The sequence below is a fragment of the Macaca nemestrina genome, chromosome 10, assembly GCF_043159975.1.
Source record: "Macaca nemestrina isolate mMacNem1 chromosome 10, mMacNem.hap1, whole genome shotgun sequence".
Classification (NCBI taxonomy): domain Eukaryota; kingdom Metazoa; phylum Chordata; class Mammalia; order Primates; family Cercopithecidae; genus Macaca; species Macaca nemestrina.
The window spans coordinates 81,498,185-81,517,882 of record NC_092134.1 but is presented as its reverse complement, the minus strand read 5'-3'; the positions used below and the strand labels follow the sequence as shown (position 1 = coordinate 81,517,882).

Below are 19,698 nucleotides of genomic sequence, written 5' to 3'. Positions count from 1 at the left end.
TGGGCCTGTATACCCCTGTGCTGAGTGCGGATGGGGAGAGGCTGCTGAAGAGAGGAGGGGACAAATGAGGGATGAAGGGGCCCGAGGGAGGGGACTGAAGGATTTGGGCCAAGTCGGGAGTTCCCGAGGGCGGAGCCAAAACGCATCTGGACTTTTGCTAGCCCCAAACTCTGCCCTCACTGCTCCAAGCCTCCTAGACCGAGGACCCCGGGCTGAGGGTGGGGTAAGGATAGGTAGTGTCCTTCCCCGTCTCACCCCCGCCTGTCCCTTCCTTGGTGGCCCCTTCCCAGTGCCCAGATCCCAGGCGGCCCCTCCGATGCTGCCAGCCATCCCCCTCTACCCCCACCCACTGCTCCGGCCGCCAGACATTGCCTACAGTTTCGCCTCTGTCTCCCACGGCTATGGGTCCAGACCCCACGGGACCCCTATGGGACCCCCACAGGACCCCCACAGCCTGAGTCAAAGGCCCGCCCCCTCGGGGAGGCGGATGTGGGAGGTCCGGCCCGGGTGCGGGCCAGCGATCCGGGAGCTGCGGGCTGCTGGTAGGGGAGGCCCCCTGAGGGGCTGGGAGCGGCGCGGGGGAGGGTCCCGGTCCTGCAGCCCCAGCGAGGGGCGAGCGGCGGCCAGTCGGCGAGCTGGGCAATAAGGAAACGGTTTATTAGGAGGGAGTGGTGGAGCTGGGCCAGGCAGGAAGACGCTGGAATAAGAAACATTTTTGCTCCAGCCCCCATCCCAGTCCCGGGAGGCCGCTGCGCCAACCGCGCCGAGCGAGCCCCTCCCCGGCTCCAGCCCGGTCCGAGGCCGCGCCCGGACCCCAGCCCGCAGTCCAGCGCTCGCGGTGCAACCGCGGCCGCGCGGTGGAGGGGAGGTGGCCCCGGCTCACCGAAGGCTCGCGCCCCGCCACCCGCAGAGCGGGCCCAGAGGTGAGTCGACGTCCGCGGACGGGACCGGGAGGCGGGCGGCCTGACCCCCGCATCAGTGGGCCGTTCCTTCGGGCGGACCCCAGAGTCACCGCAGAGTGGTCGTGGTAGGCTCAATCCCAGCTCATTAGAAACGCAAGCTGCCCCTGGCTGACCCCGCACAGCTTACCCATGACCCTACCTGAGAGGAGGGGACTGGACGAGACCCGACTGGAAATCAGAAACTTGGCTCTAAGTCAGTGACTTCACTTCTCTGTTCTACCCTCTTCATAAAATGGGCAGTGGGATTCTTGTCTTGCTCTACTCACATAGAAGGGATCACACGTCCTCCAGGCCGCTGTGTGGACCTGGAGTGAATGTCCACTTCCACAGCTGTTGAGACTCCCCGCAGAGCTCACCTTTCCCAGACCAGTCCTTCCAGTTGTTGCTTGAGGAATCTGACACTATCATTCCAACCAAGGAGCCTCACCCCCAGCCTCGCATGGTCAGTCATCTCCGTTCCATGACCTTCCTTCAGGACCCAGGCCAAAGGGGATCCCAGTCTCCCTCCAGGCTGGGACCCCAGATTTTCCATCTGCCCTGGAGGCCAGTGCTGTGAAACCCACGGCTGAGCTGGCTGCCCCAGCTCCTCTTTCCTTCTCCAAGGACAGGGGTATAATGGACAGTTGCTCTCACCCTCTCTACCAGCTTCTGGCTGAGTCAGGGTCGGTCCTCATACCTGTTCTCTCACCTGTCCTCCCATTTCATTGGTTTGTTAGAAATAGCTACCATTTATTGAGTACTAACTATGTAGACACTTAGATACATTTTTTTCTCATGTAATCCTGGTCACAACCTAGTGGAAGAGGGGTTACTATGTCCATCCTACAGAAAAGGAAACAGACATGAATAACTTGTCCAAAACTCCTTGGATGGTGGGGTAAATGGCATGGTTGGGGTCTTGATAACATTTAAGTGCTTACTGTATACTACTTATACTCTGCTAAATAATTTTGCTACATTTTACCTATGAGATAACACTATTATTCCCACTTTACATATGATGGGAAGCCTAAGCCTTAGAAAGTTTAAGTAACTTGTTTCAAATCTCATGCCTCTAAGAGGCAAAGGCAGGATTTGAACCCAGGTCTCCATGCTCCTGAGCCCACACCCTAACCTCTGTGCTACTCTGTGCTGCCTCCATGGTCTGCCTGAGACCTGAAAATCCAGGCTTGTTCCGCTGCATCACCCCGCTGTGAGGGGCTAATAAATCACGTGGATGAATCGTAGGGGCAACCCAATATGAACAGCTGGCTCTGGTCCTCTGCTGTTGGGGTAAGGCCTACTGAAGTGCAGAGTGAGTCCAGAAGGTTGTGCTTGAGATGGTGCTTCTCCAGCCCTGTGACAATCACGGCTGTGCTGAGCCACTGCCGTTGATGGGAGTGGGTTTTATCAATCCTTCAGGTGTGCTGGGGAGAAAAAGATTGATAAGCACCTTTGGGGCATACCACTACTCTGGCTCTCCCCACGGAAGGCTCAGACTTTGACTACGCCTATGGCAAACTGATGATTTCTGGGCAGCAACACTGTTGCCTGGGGCAACATAGTGAGACCCTATCTCTACTAAAAATAAAACTGGGCATGGTGCTGCACCCCCCTGTAGTCCCAGCCACTTGGGAGGCTGAGGTGGGAGGATCACTTGAGCTCAGGAGTTCAAGGTTACAGTGAGCTATGATTGCACCACCGCACTCCAGCCTGGGCAACTGAGCAAGACCCTGTCTCAAAAAAAATTAAAAACAAACAAAAACGCTGTCTGCATTTAAACAAATCTGAGTAGGGCACCCGTTAATAACAACAGCAGTGGGCAATTTGTTCATGTCCACCGAGACCCATGTCTTTTTCTTCCTTTGAGGAACTCATCTAACCCCAAACAATTGGAGGAATAACAACGACCAAGGAAGGATTTATTATCAGCAATTTAAGTTTATTAAGACACACTCAGTGACTATGGACAGGAAACCTAACATCTCTGAACCTCACTTTCCCCCATTGGACTGTTGTGATGATTAAATCAGATAAACCATTCAAGTTCAGTACTTAGCACATAATTAGTACTCAGAGAAGGTTAACTGTTATTATTACTTCATAGTGTTTAGCTAACGTTTGAATTTAGTTTAACGTTTGTAATTTCTGGCCAACAATAGTGATGCTTCTGTCAGCAGGAGATCTTTCACAAAGTTTTGCTTAGAAGTGAAAGGATCCTGCCAGGCCCCAGGAGTCTGTTTGTGCTACAGTCAGATTTTAGGGCAAATTGTAAAGAGTCAGCTCTGAGTTTGAACTGGTCAGGACTCAGCACCCTTCTGTTCTTGACCTCACACTGGGTCCAGTTAAAAATTGGACAGTCCCAATTTTACTCCATCACATTCCCAGGATTAGACCAAAGATGGGTTCTGCAGATGCAGACAGGCCTCGCTCCACAGTGTCACCAAGTCCCGGCTTTGGTGTTTACCCTTGGCTGTCCCTTCTCTAGTAGATGGGGAGGGTCCTGGGTGGGAGTGAGTGTCCCCTCCCTCTGCGTCCCACTCCCACTCACCCAGCAGGGCCCTGTACAGCAAAATGAAAGCAGAGGAACCAGACTTAGCATTGTGCAGGACCCATTTCTCAAAGAGTGGTGCCCAAACAAACTGATCAGAACTCCCTGGGAAACTTTTAAAAAATGCATGTTTCTTGCTGATTCCAGGACTGAATCAGAGTCTGTAGTGAGGGTGAAACCAGTGAATATGCTTTACTAATTGAGCACTTCAGGTGATTCTGATGCATGATAAAGTAGAAGGAGGGTGGACTGGGGCACGGCCAGAGAACTAGAGGTACGGACAGAGGGTCCTAGAGGAATGCCGGATTTTAGCCTTAGTGTTAGCCACTTTTTTCTTCCCACCTCAAACCCTCTTTTTTGCAGCTTTCTGGGCTAGCAAAGGCCGCCAAGGATGGCTTCCTGCTAGTACCCCAGTGGGCAGATTCAGCCCCTCTGGGGTGCTCTCTCCATCCCATCCCACCACGGGCCCTGCCACACAGTGCTGGCTAGAGTCCTCACTGGCTGCGGGAGGGGCAAGAGGCAGGAGGTCAGGCAGAGGCTGGGGACACAGCTGCAGCAGCCCAGGGCTCTGTTTCCTCCCCCAGCCTGGGCCTCTGGGGCAGAGGAAGCCCAGGCAGGAAGTCCAGGCGTGCCACCAGCCAGAGAGGCCTATGAAGCCCCCCACCCCATCCCTGGCCATACTGCCCTCAGAGCCTCAGGATCTCGGGTCTTCATTTGGCACCATTCTTAAACTATGGGCCTTCTGAAGCCTCTGTGGCCATATGCCCAGCCCTGTGAGGATCACCGTGTCATGCCAAAGGACAGTCTCCCTGCCTTGTGCGCTGCCTGAGGATCCAGTCCCCAGACACACACCTGCACACACTCCACCATTCAGAAAGTCCTGTTGCTGTCTGACTAGAGTCCTTCTAGCTGCAGCTTTAGCCCATATCTTCTGGTTCTAAACCTCTGAGAAACGAAGACTGGGTGGCTTCAGAAGCACTGGTTGGTGTGGGACCTGGATTGGGGAATATCACAGACCGGAATTACTCCCCCTGACACTCTTCAACAAACTTCTGAAAAAGTTCAACCCTAGTCAGCCATGGAAGTTCAAACATTCAGTGTCTAAGTGTGTTTCACTTCCCCTGCCACATCACTGGCCCTCCACCCACCCTTTCCTAGATGGCAAGGGGAGAGAAGGGGGCCAGGGAATGACTCTGAGAGGGCAGCTTATACTCTGGTGAGCTTGCAGAGAGGTTCCTCTACACCTGGCATGACCCGGCGCCATCCAAGCTTTGCGTGGTTGTTACAGCCTGAGGGCTCAGACATGGGCTGCCACCACTGGATAGGGACGGTGTGGGGAGAGCACTTGACTAGGAGTCTGGAAGCCTGGGTTGTACTCCTGCTGGTGCCAGTGAGTCCTGTCAGACCCGGGACAAGTCTTCTTCCCTGTATAAGCCTTAATCCTTTCTTCTGTAAGACAAGGAGCTGGATTTTGTGATCCACCTAGAATTCTGTCATGTGGGTGTCCCAGGCACAAGGAACTAAGGGTAGCGAGGAACTAAGGGCATATTTAAATAGCCTCTCCAGACCCTATGGCTGCTGCAGCCCACCCTGAAAATATGCCCTTAGATCCCTGCTGTGCGTGACTCCTGCCTGTTCTATCCAGACCCCAATCTAAACAATCTTGATTCCTGTTCCTGGCTTGGCAGGACCCTGAATGGCAGGAAGTGAAGACAGGAGCCTGTTTATGTTTGAGGCAGCCAGGGCTGGGGGGGCACTGGGAAAGGGTAGGCAGGGGTGAAGGCTGTGAGGGTGTGGGAAAGAGACACAGAACAGAAGGGGAGCTGCTGGAGAGATGCTCCTTCTACCCCAACTGGGTGCTCCCTGCGGCTCTCCCAACCTGCCTCCAGTCTGAGCTCAGCAGCAGGGGTGCAGAGCTAGGGTTTCCCCAAGCTCTCGGTCACTTAAACATGGCTCTCCACCCTTCACCTCTAACAGGATGGTTTCCATGGGGAAGTGAACCAGGACTTCCCTTGCAGGCCCCGCCCCAAAGCCAGGCGGCAGGGAGTAGGGAGGCGGCCTCCCTGCCTCCCCTCCAAAAAAAACTCTCTGTGATTTCCTCTGGGCGGGAGGGAGCCACAGCTGGCGGCTGTCACATTTTGCAGCTCTTACTCCACCTCTCTTGCTCCTTTCTGCAGGGACCATGACCTTGGGCTCCCCGAGGAGAGGCCTTCTGATGCTGCTGATGGCCTTGGTGACCCAGGGTGAGTACTGGGGGAGCAGTTAGGAAACAGGAACCTGGATAGAGAAAGGGCTATCTAGGCCCAGATCAGCTCTGCCTGGGGCTGAACTTGAGAAACTGGGGAGAATTTAGGAGCTTGACTGGAGAATAGAGGAGAGTGAGGCTCCATTAAACTCAGCCCCCAGTTACCCCAGCCCTCCTTTGCTCTCCTCTGGGTCCAGACCTGCAGGCTGGAGCTCTGTCAGGCTAGGGTGGAAGCCTATATGTGGGGCGGAGGGAGAGCAGGTGTTGGCAGGCCAAGCCTGGGAGCGCTCTCAGGACTGGGGCTGGGGGCGCAGCCCAGCCTAGAACTGGGAGGGGAGAACCTAGGAGCCAGGAGGGGACAGAAGCCTGCTTCTCAGTGTCAGCTGCCCTGAGGGGAGGGCTCTGAGGGAAGGATGACTGAGGATGGAAGTAAGGGACCAAAGCTTCAAGGTGTTTGTCTGGGGGGTCAGACGAGAGGGACAATGGGACAGAAATGGGTGTCAGGCTCAGCCTGGGGGAGCTGGGCCCAGAGTGGCTGAGCTTCCGGTGTGTCTCCCAGGTGACCCCGTGAAGCCCTCTCGGGGCCCGCTGGTGACCTGCACATGTGAGAGCCCACATTGCAGGGGGCCTACCTGCCAGGGGGCCTGGTGCACAGTAGTGCTGGTGCGGGAGGAGGGGAGGCACCCCCAGGAACATCGGGGCTGCGGGAACTTGCACAGGGAGCTCTGCAGGGGGCGCCCCACCGAGTTCGTCAACCACTACTGCTGTGACAGCCACCTCTGCAACCGCAACGTGTCCCTGGTGCTGGAGGGTACGTCCAGCTGCCCCAGCACTCCCTCCCCATCTTCTCGGCCCCTGCCCTCCCTTCCCTCCTTTCCTCTCATGCTCTGGCCAATAAAGGGGCTGGGGGCGGGGGGGCGGGCAAGACTCTGGGATTTAACTGGCAGAATGGTCTGCCCAAGGTGGGGGAAGTTGACCTAGTGCAAGCTGAGCCTCAATGTCCCCTCCCCCAGCCACCCAAACTCCTTCGGAGCAGCCGGGAACAGACAGCCAGCTGGCCCTGATCCTGGGCCCCGTGCTGGCCTTGCTGGCCCTGGTGGCCCTGGGTGTCGTGGGCCTGTGGCATGTCCGACGGAGGCAGGAGAAGCAGCGGGGCCTGCACAGCGAGCTGGGAGAGTCCAGTCTCATCCTGAAAGCATCTGAGCAGGGCGACAGCATGTTGGGGGTATGGGCCTGGGGACCTGGGACACAGGGTGGAGTGGGGCAGATAGCAACTGCGGAATCAGAGGGGTCATCCAGAGAGTAGAGCCGGTGGGGAGCTGGGCGAGTGAGGAGCTTGCAGTGACCCAGCAGGTCCCAGGTTGAGGATGGAGAATGGGGCTGCGGCTGGTTAGGGCAGCTTTTGAGTGGCCTCTCCATACCCCCAGGACCTCCTGGACAGTGACTGCACCACAGGGAGTGGCTCGGGGCTCCCCTTCCTGGTGCAGAGGACAGTGGCACGGCAGGTTGCCTTGGTGGAGTGTGTGGGTGAGCAGTGGGTGAGCCCGGTGGATGAGGACCAAGGGCTCTCATGAGCCTTGAGGGGTGAGGGAGTTCTTGGCTTCCGGAATCACAGGCAGTGCCAGGCCTGGGTCAGAACTGGAATTCTGCTGGGCAGGGAGTGGGCTGGAGACGGGCCAGGGCTAGGTTCTTTCTGCAGGACCGGGGTGGAACGAGAGGCAGCTGGGGGTGGCCTGCCGCTGGGTTTGGGTCTGGATTAACTTAAACCTAAGGGTCAGGGGTTCTGTGGGTGGGGTGGGCGAGGGAGGCAGCACAGCATCAAGATGAGGGGCTCCTCCAGGGCTCTGTGTGCCCAGTGTGTAACCCTCACCTTCCCCTCTGGCCATCAGGAAAAGGCCGCTATGGCGAAGTGTGGCGGGGCTTGTGGCACGGTGAGAGTGTGGCCGTCAAGATCTTCTCCTCGAGGGACGAACAGTCCTGGTTCCGGGAGACTGAGATCTACAACACAGTGTTGCTCAGACACGACAACATCCTAGGCAAGGGGAGGGGCCGGCTGTGCCAGGCCTGGGGCTTTGCCCTCCTGCACTCAGGGCTCGAATTCACAGACCTCCAGACATTAACAGAACCCTGAAGGACTCCCAGCCCACCTGCAGCACCAACCTCTTTTTTTTTTTTTTTTTTTTTTTTTTTGAGACAGGGCCTCGCTCTGTCACCCAGGCTGGGATGCAGTTGTGCAATCTCACTGGAACCTCAATCTCTTGAGCTCAAGCGATCCTCCCACTTCAGCCTCTTGAGTAGCTGGGACCACAGGCATGTTCCACCATGCCCAGCTAACTTTTTTATTTTTTGTAGAGACGAGGTCTCCCTATGTTGCCCAGACTGGTCTCAAATTCCTGGGCTCAAGCAATCCTCCTGCCTTGGCCTCCCAAAGTGTTGGGATTACAGGTGCAAGCCACTAAGCCAGGCCCAGACCCAACCTCTGACTCCAGCTCTGTCTCTGACCTAAGCCACATCAACCCCCACCCCAGACCTTGCTGAGCAGTGACCCAGCCCATTCCCTCTCCCCCGACCCCACCCTGACCCTGACCACTCCAGCCTCCCTTAGCCCCAGCCCCTTGGCTGAGTCACCCGACCCTTCTGTGCACAGGTTTCATCGCCTCAGACATGACCTCCCGCAACTCGAGCACGCAGCTGTGGCTCATCACGCATTACCACGAGCACGGCTCCCTCTACGACTTTCTGCAGAGACAGACGCTGGAGCCGCATTTGGCTCTGAGGCTAGCTGTGTCCGCAGCCTGTGGCCTGGCACACCTGCACGTGGAGATCTTCGGTACACAGGGCAAACCGGCCATTGCCCACCGTGACTTCAAGAGCCGCAACGTGCTGGTCAAGAGCAACCTGCAGTGTTGCATTGCTGACCTGGGTGAGCTGGGCAGGGCAGGGGCAGACCCTTCACAGGTGGGCACAGCCCGTGCTCTCTCCTCTCCTTTGCCTATGGGCGGTGACCATGATTGGCGCTTGAAAACAGAGGTGCATGTTGTCTCAGTTCTCCTCTGCAAGACCGCATGAGTTGTCTGAACACCCTTTTCAAACCAGACTCCTTCCACCATACCATCCTGGCTCCAGGAGTTGGGAGAAAGGAGGCAGGAGCCAGAAACCTGGATTCTCATTCCTGGCTTCGCTAACTATATCCCTCCCCGGCACCAGCCTCCGGCTCTGCTCCGTGAAGTGGGCATCATAATGCCTGCCTTGCCCACTCACATCTCGCTGGGTTCTTGAGAACCTAAAGAGCACTACATAAGCAAAGAGTACCTGGGGCGGTGGTTCTCTCTGTGGTCACTGTCTTCCAGCCCATCTCCATGCAGGTCTCCATCTGCCTCCCCCTCTCTGTCCCACTGCTTCTCTCAGTCCCCACCTTGCCTGCCCCCTGGACCCCAGGTCAGGGAGAGGGACAGGAGTGACAGGCCTCACCCCCACAGGCCTGGCTGTGATGCACTCACAGGGCAGCGATTACCTGGACATCGGCAACAACCCGAGAGTAGGCACCAAGAGGTACATGGCACCCGAGGTGCTGGATGAGCAGATCCGCACGGACTGCTTTGAGTCCTATAAGTGGACTGACATCTGGGCCTTTGGCCTGGTGCTGTGGGAGATCGCCCGCCGGACCATCGTGAACGGTGAGTGTCCACCCTACACAGGGTAGGGAAAGGGCAATTGGCCCGTGGAGCCAGGGGCTTCCTGCCATGGCCAGTGCCCATGGCCTGGGAGGTTTGCAGCCAGACCTCCTGGCACCCTTTCCATGCTGCCCACCAGCTGATTCAGCTGAGTGACCTTTTAAGGTATAAACCTTAAAAACAGATAACGGGGTCTGTGAGTCTGGCTGTGAAATCTTGGGTACGTGATAATAACAGAAATATTAATAGCAGCTAACATTGATTGAGCTTAAATATGTGCCAGATGCCATGCTATATACTTTACATGTATTATCTTATTTGATTCTTTGATATGGGCAAGGCAGTGGTATTGCTTAGTGGCTAAGACCATAGGCTTGGAATCAGACTTCCTGGGTTCTATTGCTGATTTTGCCATGACCATGGGTAGGTTATTTGGCCTCTCTGTGCCTCAGTTTCCTCATTTGTAAAATGGGGGCGGTGGCTTATGCCTGTAATCCCAGCACTTTGGGAGGCCGAGGCGGGCAGATCACCTGAGGTCAGGAATTCGAGACCAGCCTGGCCAACATGGTGAAACCCTGTCTCTACTAAAAATACAAAAATTAGCCAGCTCTGGTGGCACACGCCTGTAATCCCAGCTACTCGGGAGGCTGAGGCAGGAGAATTGCTTGAACCTGGGAGGCAGAGGTTGCAGTGAGCCGAGATCGCACCACTGCACTCCAGTCTGGGTGACAGAGTGAGACCCTCTCTCAAAAAAAAAAATGAATAAATAAAGAAAGAAAGAATAAAAATAGCTTCCAGTTGTTGAGATAATCTAAGTATTTAGAACAATATCTAGAGCTAAATATTAGTGGCCGTTATTGCTGTAGATAGAATGAGTGCCTGACCTCGTATTGTCCCCATTGTACAGTTGAGGAGATGGGGGCACAGAATGACAGCGGGCTTGAGGCAGCATCAGGGTCTGAAACCGGCCAGTCTGCTCCGGGGCCAGTGCTCATCATCACTGTGTGCACTTAAACCTCTCTGGCCTTTGATTTCTTCATGCACACAATGCATGTGAGTGCCTGCACTGCCTGCTTATTGCTGCCTCGTTGTTACTGTGGGTTGCCACAGGGGACTCTGATTTAGAGGGACTGCGGCAGGTAGAGGGACCTGCCCCGGGCAGCCCTGTGGTTGATGCTCTCTCAGCCCTGGGGTGGATGGAGGATGGGTGGGTCTTCTACACTGGTGGGAACATTGTCAACCTTTGAGGAGGCTGTCCATGGTGAGGGACTTCCAGGAGTCTTGACAGGTTGGGGACAATCCTCAGGATATGGCTGGAGCCCTGCTTCTTGGGGACAAGGATGTCTTCATTTCCTGAGTATCTACTAGGAGCCAGCCCCATGCCAGACTTCATTTGTCCTCAGTGGTCATCGACTGAAAACGGAGGCTGTGGTGTCACCAGTCCCTTGGGGAGACTCACGAGGCGCTTAGATTCCTTAAGACTCTGGGGATGAACTGCCAGAGTGGGCTCTACGGAGACTGGGATGGGGGAAAGGGGAACCTGGAAGAAGCCAAGGCTCTTTGGACCAAGCTGCAGGGCAGAAAGGAAAGGCTGGGAGAGGCTGCCTGGGGCGGAGGGGGAAGCTCCATCAGCCCCACACGGACTCGCGGCACATTATAAACACTGTAATCTGGTGTCAGCCCCGGCACTGATTAAAGGCCCATTAGACACACTCAGGCCTCTGTGCAGCACTGATTAGGGCGTGAGCGGCACAGGGGCCGGCCTGGAAGCTGGCCATGGGGAGAACAGCTGGCGAAGGCTCTATCGAGGTTGCGGCCTGTGTGGCCGTGGCCCCCAGCCTCAGGCTGGGAAACAGGATGGGGCACAGGGCTGTCTGCAACTCCACAGGCATTGTTTTCAGAAAGCTCCTACTAAAAACTGTGAACTTGGGATACCAAGAGGAGGGGGTCAGTGCTGGCTGCAGGAGTCAGCAGAGGCCTGTGCCATCCCTGACACTGGGTGATGTGATGTGGACCTGGATAAAAATAAGTGCAGCTCGGAGGTCAAGAGCACATGCTTTGCTGTTAGACTTTGTGGGCTTAAATCCTAGCCCTGTCACTTACTATCTGTTGATCTTAGACAAGTTTCTTAAACTCTCTGGCCTTCATTTCTTGGCTTATGAAGTGGAGCTAATAGTATTACCTACCTCATAGGGCCGCTGTGAGGATTTCATGCAGAGCTCTTAGGATAGCACCTGGCACACAGTGCTCAGTAAACATTTGGTGTTATTATTATCAGGCATGTGTGATAGTTGGGGCCTGCGAGCAGTCCCAGGCACTGGGTGGAAGGCAACTGAGGAAAGACTGGGGACAAGGCTGGCCTAGGAATCCGAGATGGATTTGAGTCTTGCCTCTGCCATTACTAGCTGTGGAATGTTGGGCCCCACTTTTCTGAGCATCAGTTTCTTCATCTGTAAAATGGATGTAATACTAGTAGCCACCCCATAGGGCTATTGTGAGGACAAATAGGATAAAACACGTAAAGTATTTACAGCAGAATACCTGGCACATGCCAAGTGCAAAACAAACGGCAGTCATTAGTATTAGTTAGAAACACATTTATTGCATTATACTGTCCCTCTCAGGGACATGTCCAGGCCACTGGTTTCTGGCTGTTGGGATGGAGGGTAGGAAAGGCTCTCCTCTGGGTGGTATTGGGCCTCCTTGGGGTCCCAAGTGATTGTCCCCTCCATTGTCCATTTGCAGGCATCGTGGAGGACTATAGACCACCCTTCTATGATGTCGTGCCCAATGACCCCAGCTTTGAGGACATGAAGAAGGTGGTGTGTGTGGATCAGCAGACCCCCACCATCCCTAACCGGCTGGCTGCAGACCCGGTGAGGCCTCTACTGGGATTAGGATGGCATGGGGTGGTGGCTTACGGCTGGGATTTCTGGGCCCAAGAACTTATGTCTGAGGCCTCTGCTTCATCTCGGGTAGATAGTGGGTGTCCTGGTTAGGGCACCTCTCTAGGTACTCCCTCTTTCAACCCTGGCCCATGCTCCCTGCCCCCAGCGCCATCTGGTCATTCTGAGAATTTAAGAACCTTCACCTTCCTTGTGAAAAGTCAGAGGCTCTCTGTGGCTCTGTGTGTGTGTGTGTGTGTGTGTGTGTGTGTGTGTGTGTGTGTGTGTGTGTATGTGTTTGAGAGACAGAGTTTTGTTTGCTCTTGTCACCCAGGCTGGGGTACAGTGACCCAATCATAGCTCACTGTACCCTCAAACTCCTGGGCTCAACTGATCCTCCTGCCTCAGCCTCCCCAGTAGCTAGGTGTAGTACACACCACCATACCCGGCTAATTTTAAAAATTTTTTTGTAGAGACAAGGTCTTTTATGTTGCTCAGGCTTATCTCAAACTCTTGGGCTCAAGTGATCCTCCTGCCTCAGCCTCCCAAAGTGCTGGTGTGAGCCTCCACACCTGACCTCCACACCTGACCACTGTGGCATTTTTGTTGCTGTTTGTCTTTGTTTGTTGCTGTTCTGCTGTTGTTTGTCCTTGTTTTTTCTCAAAACACTTCACTTATACAAAGACACACACACATATATCAACACATACAAGCATGAATATCCTTCTGAACATACACTCACAGATATATACACATGCACATATACGCCAGACTGTTGGCCCCGTGAGGACAAAGAACATGTCTTTTGCTCACCCTTATATCCCTGTTACCTGTCATAATATTTGGCTCACAACAGGTGCTAATAAATATTTATTGAAATAATGAATATATTCTATACATGTATACATGTATGTATACATAGACATACATTTCTGTACAACATACATACATATCCACAAAAAGTCACATGTATGCATTCCTGTACACACACACACACACACACACACACACACACACACTCACTTTCAGGAGCCAGAAGTGGGGCCAGCTCATTCCAGGCCCTGGGATGGGTTGATGAGCTCCCTGGGATGGGTTGGTGAGCTTCTTGGGATGGGTTGCTCCCTGGACACTTGCATTTTTAGGGTAGTTCCCACTTCTCAAACTTCCACAGTCCCCTGGGCCCAGCCATGGCTGATGGAGGGGCTGGGAGACACTGCCCTCTGCACTGGGGTCTTAGCCTGTGGATGGGGATGTGGAAGCCCCCAGGCTTGAAGAATCTGCCCCTTCCTGTGGATCTTGGCAAAGGTGGGGATGGGGGTAAGGTGTTTCACAGACACTGCTCGCCCAAGGGGGCTTGAGTGCTCCTGAAGATCTGAGTTCTCTCTTTCTGTCCTCCCTGTCTTTCTCCATGCCTTTCTCACTCTACTCTCTTCCTCTTCCATTTTTTATTTTTTGTCATCCTCTGTTCTCCCTTTCACTGCTTGTCTTTCCTCTCGCTCTCCTGTCCAATGCTCTCATTTCCCTCCTCTCATCCTTTCTCTCCGGCTTATGTCTCCCCATTACTGGCTATCCTCCTCATCTCCTTCTTTCCATCTTCTCTGACCCACCTCCCTCTGCATCTCTCTCCCAACCCCCTCCTCTCCTCTGCACCTCTCTCTCAACCCCCAGGTCCTCTCAGGCCTAGCTCAGATGATGCGGGAGTGCTGGTACCCAAACCCCTCTGCCCGACTCACTGCGCTGCGGATCAAGAAGACACTACAGAAAATTAGCAACAGTCCAGAGAAGCCCAAAGTGATTCAGTAGCCCAGGAGCACCTGACTCCTCTCTGCCTGCAGGGGGGTGGGGGGTGGGGGGTAGTGGATGGTGCCCTATCTGGGTAGAGGTAGTGTGAGTGTGGTGTGTGCTGGGGACGGGCAGCTGCGCCTGCCTGCTCGGCCCCCAGCCCACCCAGCCAAAAATACAGCTGGGCGGAAATCTGATCCCCTGCCGTCTAGCCTGCTCAAAGCGGCAGGCTCCCTGACGCCTGGCTCTCTCTCCAACCGCTATGGCCAGCAGGGTGCACCCCTACCACTCCCAGGACAGGATGCAAAAGAGGCTCCAGAGTCAGAGTGCCAAGCCAGGGAATCCCAGTCCCAGACTCAGAGCCTGGGCCTGCACTTTGCCCCCTGCCCTTGATCAACCCCACTGCTCCACCAGAGCTGCCAGGGTGGCACAGGGCCCTGTCCAGCCCTCGGCACACACTTCCCTGCCAGGCCTCAGCCTCTGGCATAAGCTCCAGAGAGCCAGGGCCCATCAGTTTCTCTCTGTGGGTTTGTATCTCAGTTCCATGATGCCTTGGGCTTTCTGTCTCCTCAACAAGAGCACAGCTTGCTGAATGTCAGCTGCCTGGGAGAGCTGGGGCCTGAGTTACTAGGGCATTAAAACCTAAGAGGTCCTACTGAGGATGTGGCAGGATCACAGGCCAGTGGAGAAGGGGCAGGTCAGATGGGTAAGGCCCAGGACTTTCAGATTAACTGAGAGGATGTCGAGGCCAAGCGTGGCAGAGAGAAGGTCAGTGGGTGTCAGGAGACCCAGGTCTGACCCCAGGTATTTGTTCCATGTGACAAAAGCAGGCCTGTATCAGGACCTTTTCTTTTCTTTTTTCTTTTTCTTTTTCTTTTTTTTTTTTTTTTTTTTTGGACACAGAGTTTCACTCTTGTTGCCCAGGCTAGAGTGCAGTGGCATGATCCCAGCTCACTGCAACCTCTACCTCCCAGGTTCAAATGATTCTCCTGCCTCAGACTCCCAAGTAGCTGGGATTACAGGCACGTGCCACCACGCCTGGCTAATTTTGTATATTTAGTAGAGATGGGATTTCACCATGTTGGCCATGCTGGTCGTGAACTCCTGACCTCAGGTGTTCAGCCTCCCAAAGTGTTGGGGTTACAGGTGTGAGCCATCGTGCCCGGCCAGGACCTTTGTTTCTTATCTACATATTGGAAGATTTGGTCCTGATGTCCTTTGAGGCTTCTTTAGCTCTAGTTCTCTGACGTTTCAGCCTATATCAGAGCTAACTTCCTCAGTCTCATCTATTACTTATGCTCCAGCCCCTGCCAATTTGCCTCAAGATGGGGGTTTGAAAATAACTTTACCTGACTCAAGGAGTGTCTGGAGCACCTCCTAGTCTAAGTCTCCAAGCTCCAATTCTTACCTAAAACCATGCCAGTGGCCACCCTTGGGCTCAGACAGCTCTGGGCCTTTTGACCACAAGCCAGCCCCTCGGTCCTCTCTGTGGCATAGTCTACTGTGCCCTAGGACCGCAGGGTGGTTTCCTCTAAGTCTTCCAAGATCAAAAGAAATTTGGCTCCATCCAAGAAGCCTCCAGCTCCCCTACTGGCCCCTGGCTCAGGCCCACACCCCTGGCCAGGCCCAGAGAGTGTGTCTCAGGTGAATTCAATAGCTCTAGAGAATCACACAGAGAGTCTGGCATTTGGAAATGTCAAGGATGTATGTATGCTCACGTATGGAGCAGGTTGCCCTGGCCCCTGGGTGCAGGGAAGTGGGTTGGAGGGGAGCTTGAGGAATATAAGGAGCAGGGGTGGGGACTCAGGCTACGGACAAGGACAGCCCTAAGATTGGGAAGATCTGGCCTAGTAGTCTTCAAACCAGGGATAGGGAAATGAAGAAAGCTCTCCCCGCTCCTGCTGTAATGACCCAGAGTAGCCTCCCCAGTCTGGCATCTTATGTGTGTCTTCCACCATCCTCACGGTGGCACTTTTCTAGGCCTGTCTCCCAGCATTGTGCAAGGCTCAGAGGAGAACCAGGAAGTGAAACTGGGTGAAAACAGAAAGCTAAATGGATGGGCTAGGTTCCCAGATCATTAGGGCAGAGTTTGCATGTCCTCTGGTCACTGGAATCCACCCAGCCCACGAATCATCTCCCTCTTGAAGGATTTTATTTCTACTGGGTTTTGGGACAAAATCCTGCCGAGACCCCACAGCCAGAACCTGAAAGCAGTAGCTCCCCAAAGGCTGGAAAATCCCTAAGAGAAGGACTGGGGCAGGAAGTGGAGTGACAGGAGACAGGTAGAGAGAAGGGGCCCAATGGCCAGGGAGCGAAGGAGGTGGCCTTGCTGAGAGCAGTCTGCACATGCTTCTGTCTGAGTGCAGGAAGGTGTGGCAGGGTCGAAATTACACTTCTCCTACCTGGAGACACTGTTTGTGGGAGTACTGGGCTCGTGCCTGGCACACAATAGGTCTGCAATAAACCATGGTTAAATCCTGAGCTCCAGAGTCTTCCCAGGCCAACGCCTCTGCAGTGGCCCGTCCAAGAGGTCCAGATAGAACCAGAGGGATCGCGGGAGGAGAGGGGCCCAGGATACACGCCCAGCTTTGCCCTTACACAGGTCACAGTTTCCTCACGCCCCTGCTCAGACCCCCGCGGGGGCCCAAATCTCAGTTCCTACCCCAGATTGGGAGCAGCCTGGTCGCCGCACCTGCCACGTCGCCCTCTGCTGGCGGAGGGCTGCCCAGCGGCCGCCGCCCGTCCCCACACAGGGACCGCGGGCCTTTCCCGGCCGGGTGGGACAGCCTTCCCCGCCCCCGGGCGCCAGCGTCCGTGTGCTCGCTGACCTGCTGTTCTGCAGGGACTGTCCCCCGAACACCACACCTAGCAAAGAGCTTTCTGCTTCCAAACTGGCAATTTGGACGCCCCCTCAATTCCTTGTTCTCACTTCCCTTCTCAAATGGGGTCCCCATCTTGCCAGGAGTCAGTCCCCATTCCCAGCATGGGAAGATCCCCTTCCCTGGAGACCTACCTTGTCCTGGGATCAGAAAGCACTTCACACACACATCCCATTCTCATCCCCGGAAATTCGGGGCGGGGACATGCCATGGCGGAGGCAGGTACTAAAAGAAGCTGAGAGGGTCCTGGCCTGTGGGACTGCCCAGCCTAGAAAATCTGTGCCTTTGTGCTGGATGCCCTCTTCGGGAAACATGGGGAGGGTACACCTGACACCACAGATGACTTTGTGGCCCCTTGCACCCCCAAGGCAGCCTCATGCCTGGAACCTCCTACCCTGGGTTCATGGATACCCACACAACACAGTGTCTTCCCCGAGGATTGGGGCACCCGGCCTCAGACCAGCTTTGAGGAAATAGGAGCGTTGCTAGCATCCGGCAAAGGCAGCCTTTCCCCTCCCCCTGTGCCTGCCAGACTCTGTCCTTATGTCCTCCCCATGCTGTCCAGACTATGGTTGGAGAGTTGGGAGAAGGGCAGTGGGGAAATTGCAGAGAAGGAGGTACGTGAACGCTGAGCAGGATCCGTGGCAATACTGGCTCACTGCTCTCCGGTTCTTGTGAAGAGCCCTTGGGAAGTCACCCCGTCCAAGCCCCTGCCTACAAGTAGACCTCAGGGAACCTGCCTGCCTTTGGAGGAAAAAAACCCACTGCTCACTTTGCTTCTCTGCAGCTTTGCCCTGACTTCCTCGGGGACCCCAGGCCCCAGTTTCCCTATCTAGACAAAGAGGGAGAGGACCATCTGTGTGGTATCACCCTGAGGGGTGATAGGTGCCATAGCATGCCACAGTGGGGCTGAGGGTAGCTCCTGGAGCATGAGCCTTGATGTGGAGGGCCACCCCTTCCCCCGCCAAGGCCTCACCAACAGTTCTCCTCTCCACCCTCCAAGGCACCATCCTCCCTCAGTCCTGCCTTGCACCAGCCTCCAAGAAGGGTGCTGTTTCCTCCATATCCTCACCAACATTATGATCAACAGCCCAAGAGATGGCAAAGTCCTCACACCTAGAAGTCCCTGTCCTGGGGGTGGAGTGCGGGGTGCACGTCCTGTGTCCAGTCTCCCAGGGCTGGGACTGATGCTAGCTGTGCAATCGTCACTCTGGGTGGGCGACTCTTGGAATGAGCTGCTTCCACCAGGGCCACATTCAGTTTGCTCGAAATAGAGACAGAGGGCTTCTTGACTTTGCATATGATTTGCATAATGTCATAGACACACAGTCTATTTTCAGGCAGTTTTCAGGTTAAAGTGTTGTCACTGCTGCCCTGCAGGGTGTCATGTCTGGATGAGTCTCTTCTCTGTTCTTTCTCACCCACCCACTCTTACTGACCTACATCCCCAGCTGCAGGAGCGAATGGTGAGGCAGGGGGAGAGTGGGGTTGTCCAGGGAGACACATGGGCAGGGAAATAAAGGGAATTTCCTTATTACCAGCATCACCAGAAACAGAATCTGGTTGCTCAAGGGCAACTAATAGGCAGAGGGTAAGGAACAGGAAGCCAGGTAACCCATCTTCTGTTCTGCACAAACCCTTCCCACCTCTCCTACCAGGAGAACAGCCAGTTCCTGTTTCTCTATTCAGTCTTCTGCTGGTTTGAAGAAAGATGTCTAGATAGATAAACCTGTTTCTCTCAGCCACCCATAAAGCCTTGCTTGGCCCAGACATCCCTCATGGGCATTTATTTTCAATGCTAAGATTAGATCTTCACCTCTTGGGAAATCTGACCTGCAGTCTGTTCCTCTCCTGGGAGCCTTATCTGAAAGATAAGGATCCTAGTCTCATGATCAATATTTTTGGAGCACCTGGCACACAGTAGGAGGTCAGTCAGTGCTGCAGTCCCCTCCTCTTCTTCATCTAGAGGTCTGTACCAAGTACCTCATTGTCCCACACCTGGATGCTTGACACACACACCAGCCTCTGAAGGCTCAGATGCAGAAACAGACTTACAAGAGCCAGTTGATGTAACTGTCACTAAGTTATCTGCGACCTTGGCCAGTTGCTTGGCCTCTTCATCTGGAAAGGAGGGGGACTGGTGATTGGTGGAGACGAGGGGCAAAGACAATTCCCATATTATAGTTTGAGCTGTTTGGCGACCTTCCTTGATCACAGAGGGTCGGGGCTGGAGCCCCACCCAGGGCTCCCTCCTGTAGACCCTCTGGCTTTGGGGCATGTCTGGTGTGCTGTCTTCTTGTGTATATCAAAGGATCCACCAGATGCCAAGGCAAGGAGCCTGAGAACCTTATTGGGTCCTGGGAAAGGAGAGACCACTCAGTCTGGCTGCCTAGCCACCACGCACTACCCAGAATTCCCTGTCCTATGTCCAGCCCCCAGGACCTGCCTCATCCCCTCAGGCAGGCGTTTCCTGTTGATAAGAAGCTTAGTCACAAACACTGATAAAGACATGAAAAAAGGAAATCGACAGGCTTGGGTATAATGGGCATTTTGTCTGCCTTTTCTACCCCTCTTCCTTCTCCCAGCACTGCCCACTCCACACCCCCACCTCATACTGCTTCCCAGAACTGAAGAGAAAGCATTCCCCTACCTCCACGTGGGCCCTATTTTATAGTCTCCAGGAATCTGGCCTGAAGGCTTACACAGGTCTCAGAAGGGGGGCCCAGCTTGGCCTGGGTCGG

The 19,698-nt window shown here is 54.7% G+C and overlaps 1 protein-coding gene across 3 annotated transcripts; it reads left to right on the top strand.

Annotated features, from left to right (window-relative positions):
- Positions 1 to 595: 595 nt before the first annotated feature.
- On the top strand, positions 596 to 16,559 carry LOC105474335 (activin A receptor like type 1). 3 transcript variants are annotated; one of them, XM_011728913.2, is made up of 10 exons: positions 596 to 923; positions 5,670 to 5,735; positions 6,297 to 6,548; positions 6,751 to 6,962; positions 7,165 to 7,264; positions 7,627 to 7,773; positions 8,385 to 8,660; positions 9,217 to 9,414; positions 12,157 to 12,287; positions 13,965 to 16,559. In XM_011728913.2, the coding sequence occupies exons 2-10, from the start codon at positions 5,675 to 5,677 to the stop codon at positions 14,097 to 14,099; spliced, it is 1,512 nt and encodes a 503-aa protein (XP_011727215.1). In that variant the 5' UTR covers positions 596 to 923; positions 5,670 to 5,674; the 3' UTR covers positions 14,100 to 16,559. The 3 variants fall into 3 exon arrangements, with proteins under 3 accessions (XP_011727215.1, XP_070927790.1, XP_070927789.1); XM_071071689.1 differs by lacking the exon at positions 596 to 923 and having other exon boundaries at positions 5,558 to 5,735; XM_071071688.1 differs by lacking the exons at positions 596 to 923; positions 5,670 to 5,735 and having other exon boundaries at positions 5,758 to 6,548.
- Positions 16,560 to 19,698: the final 3,139 nt, after the last annotated feature.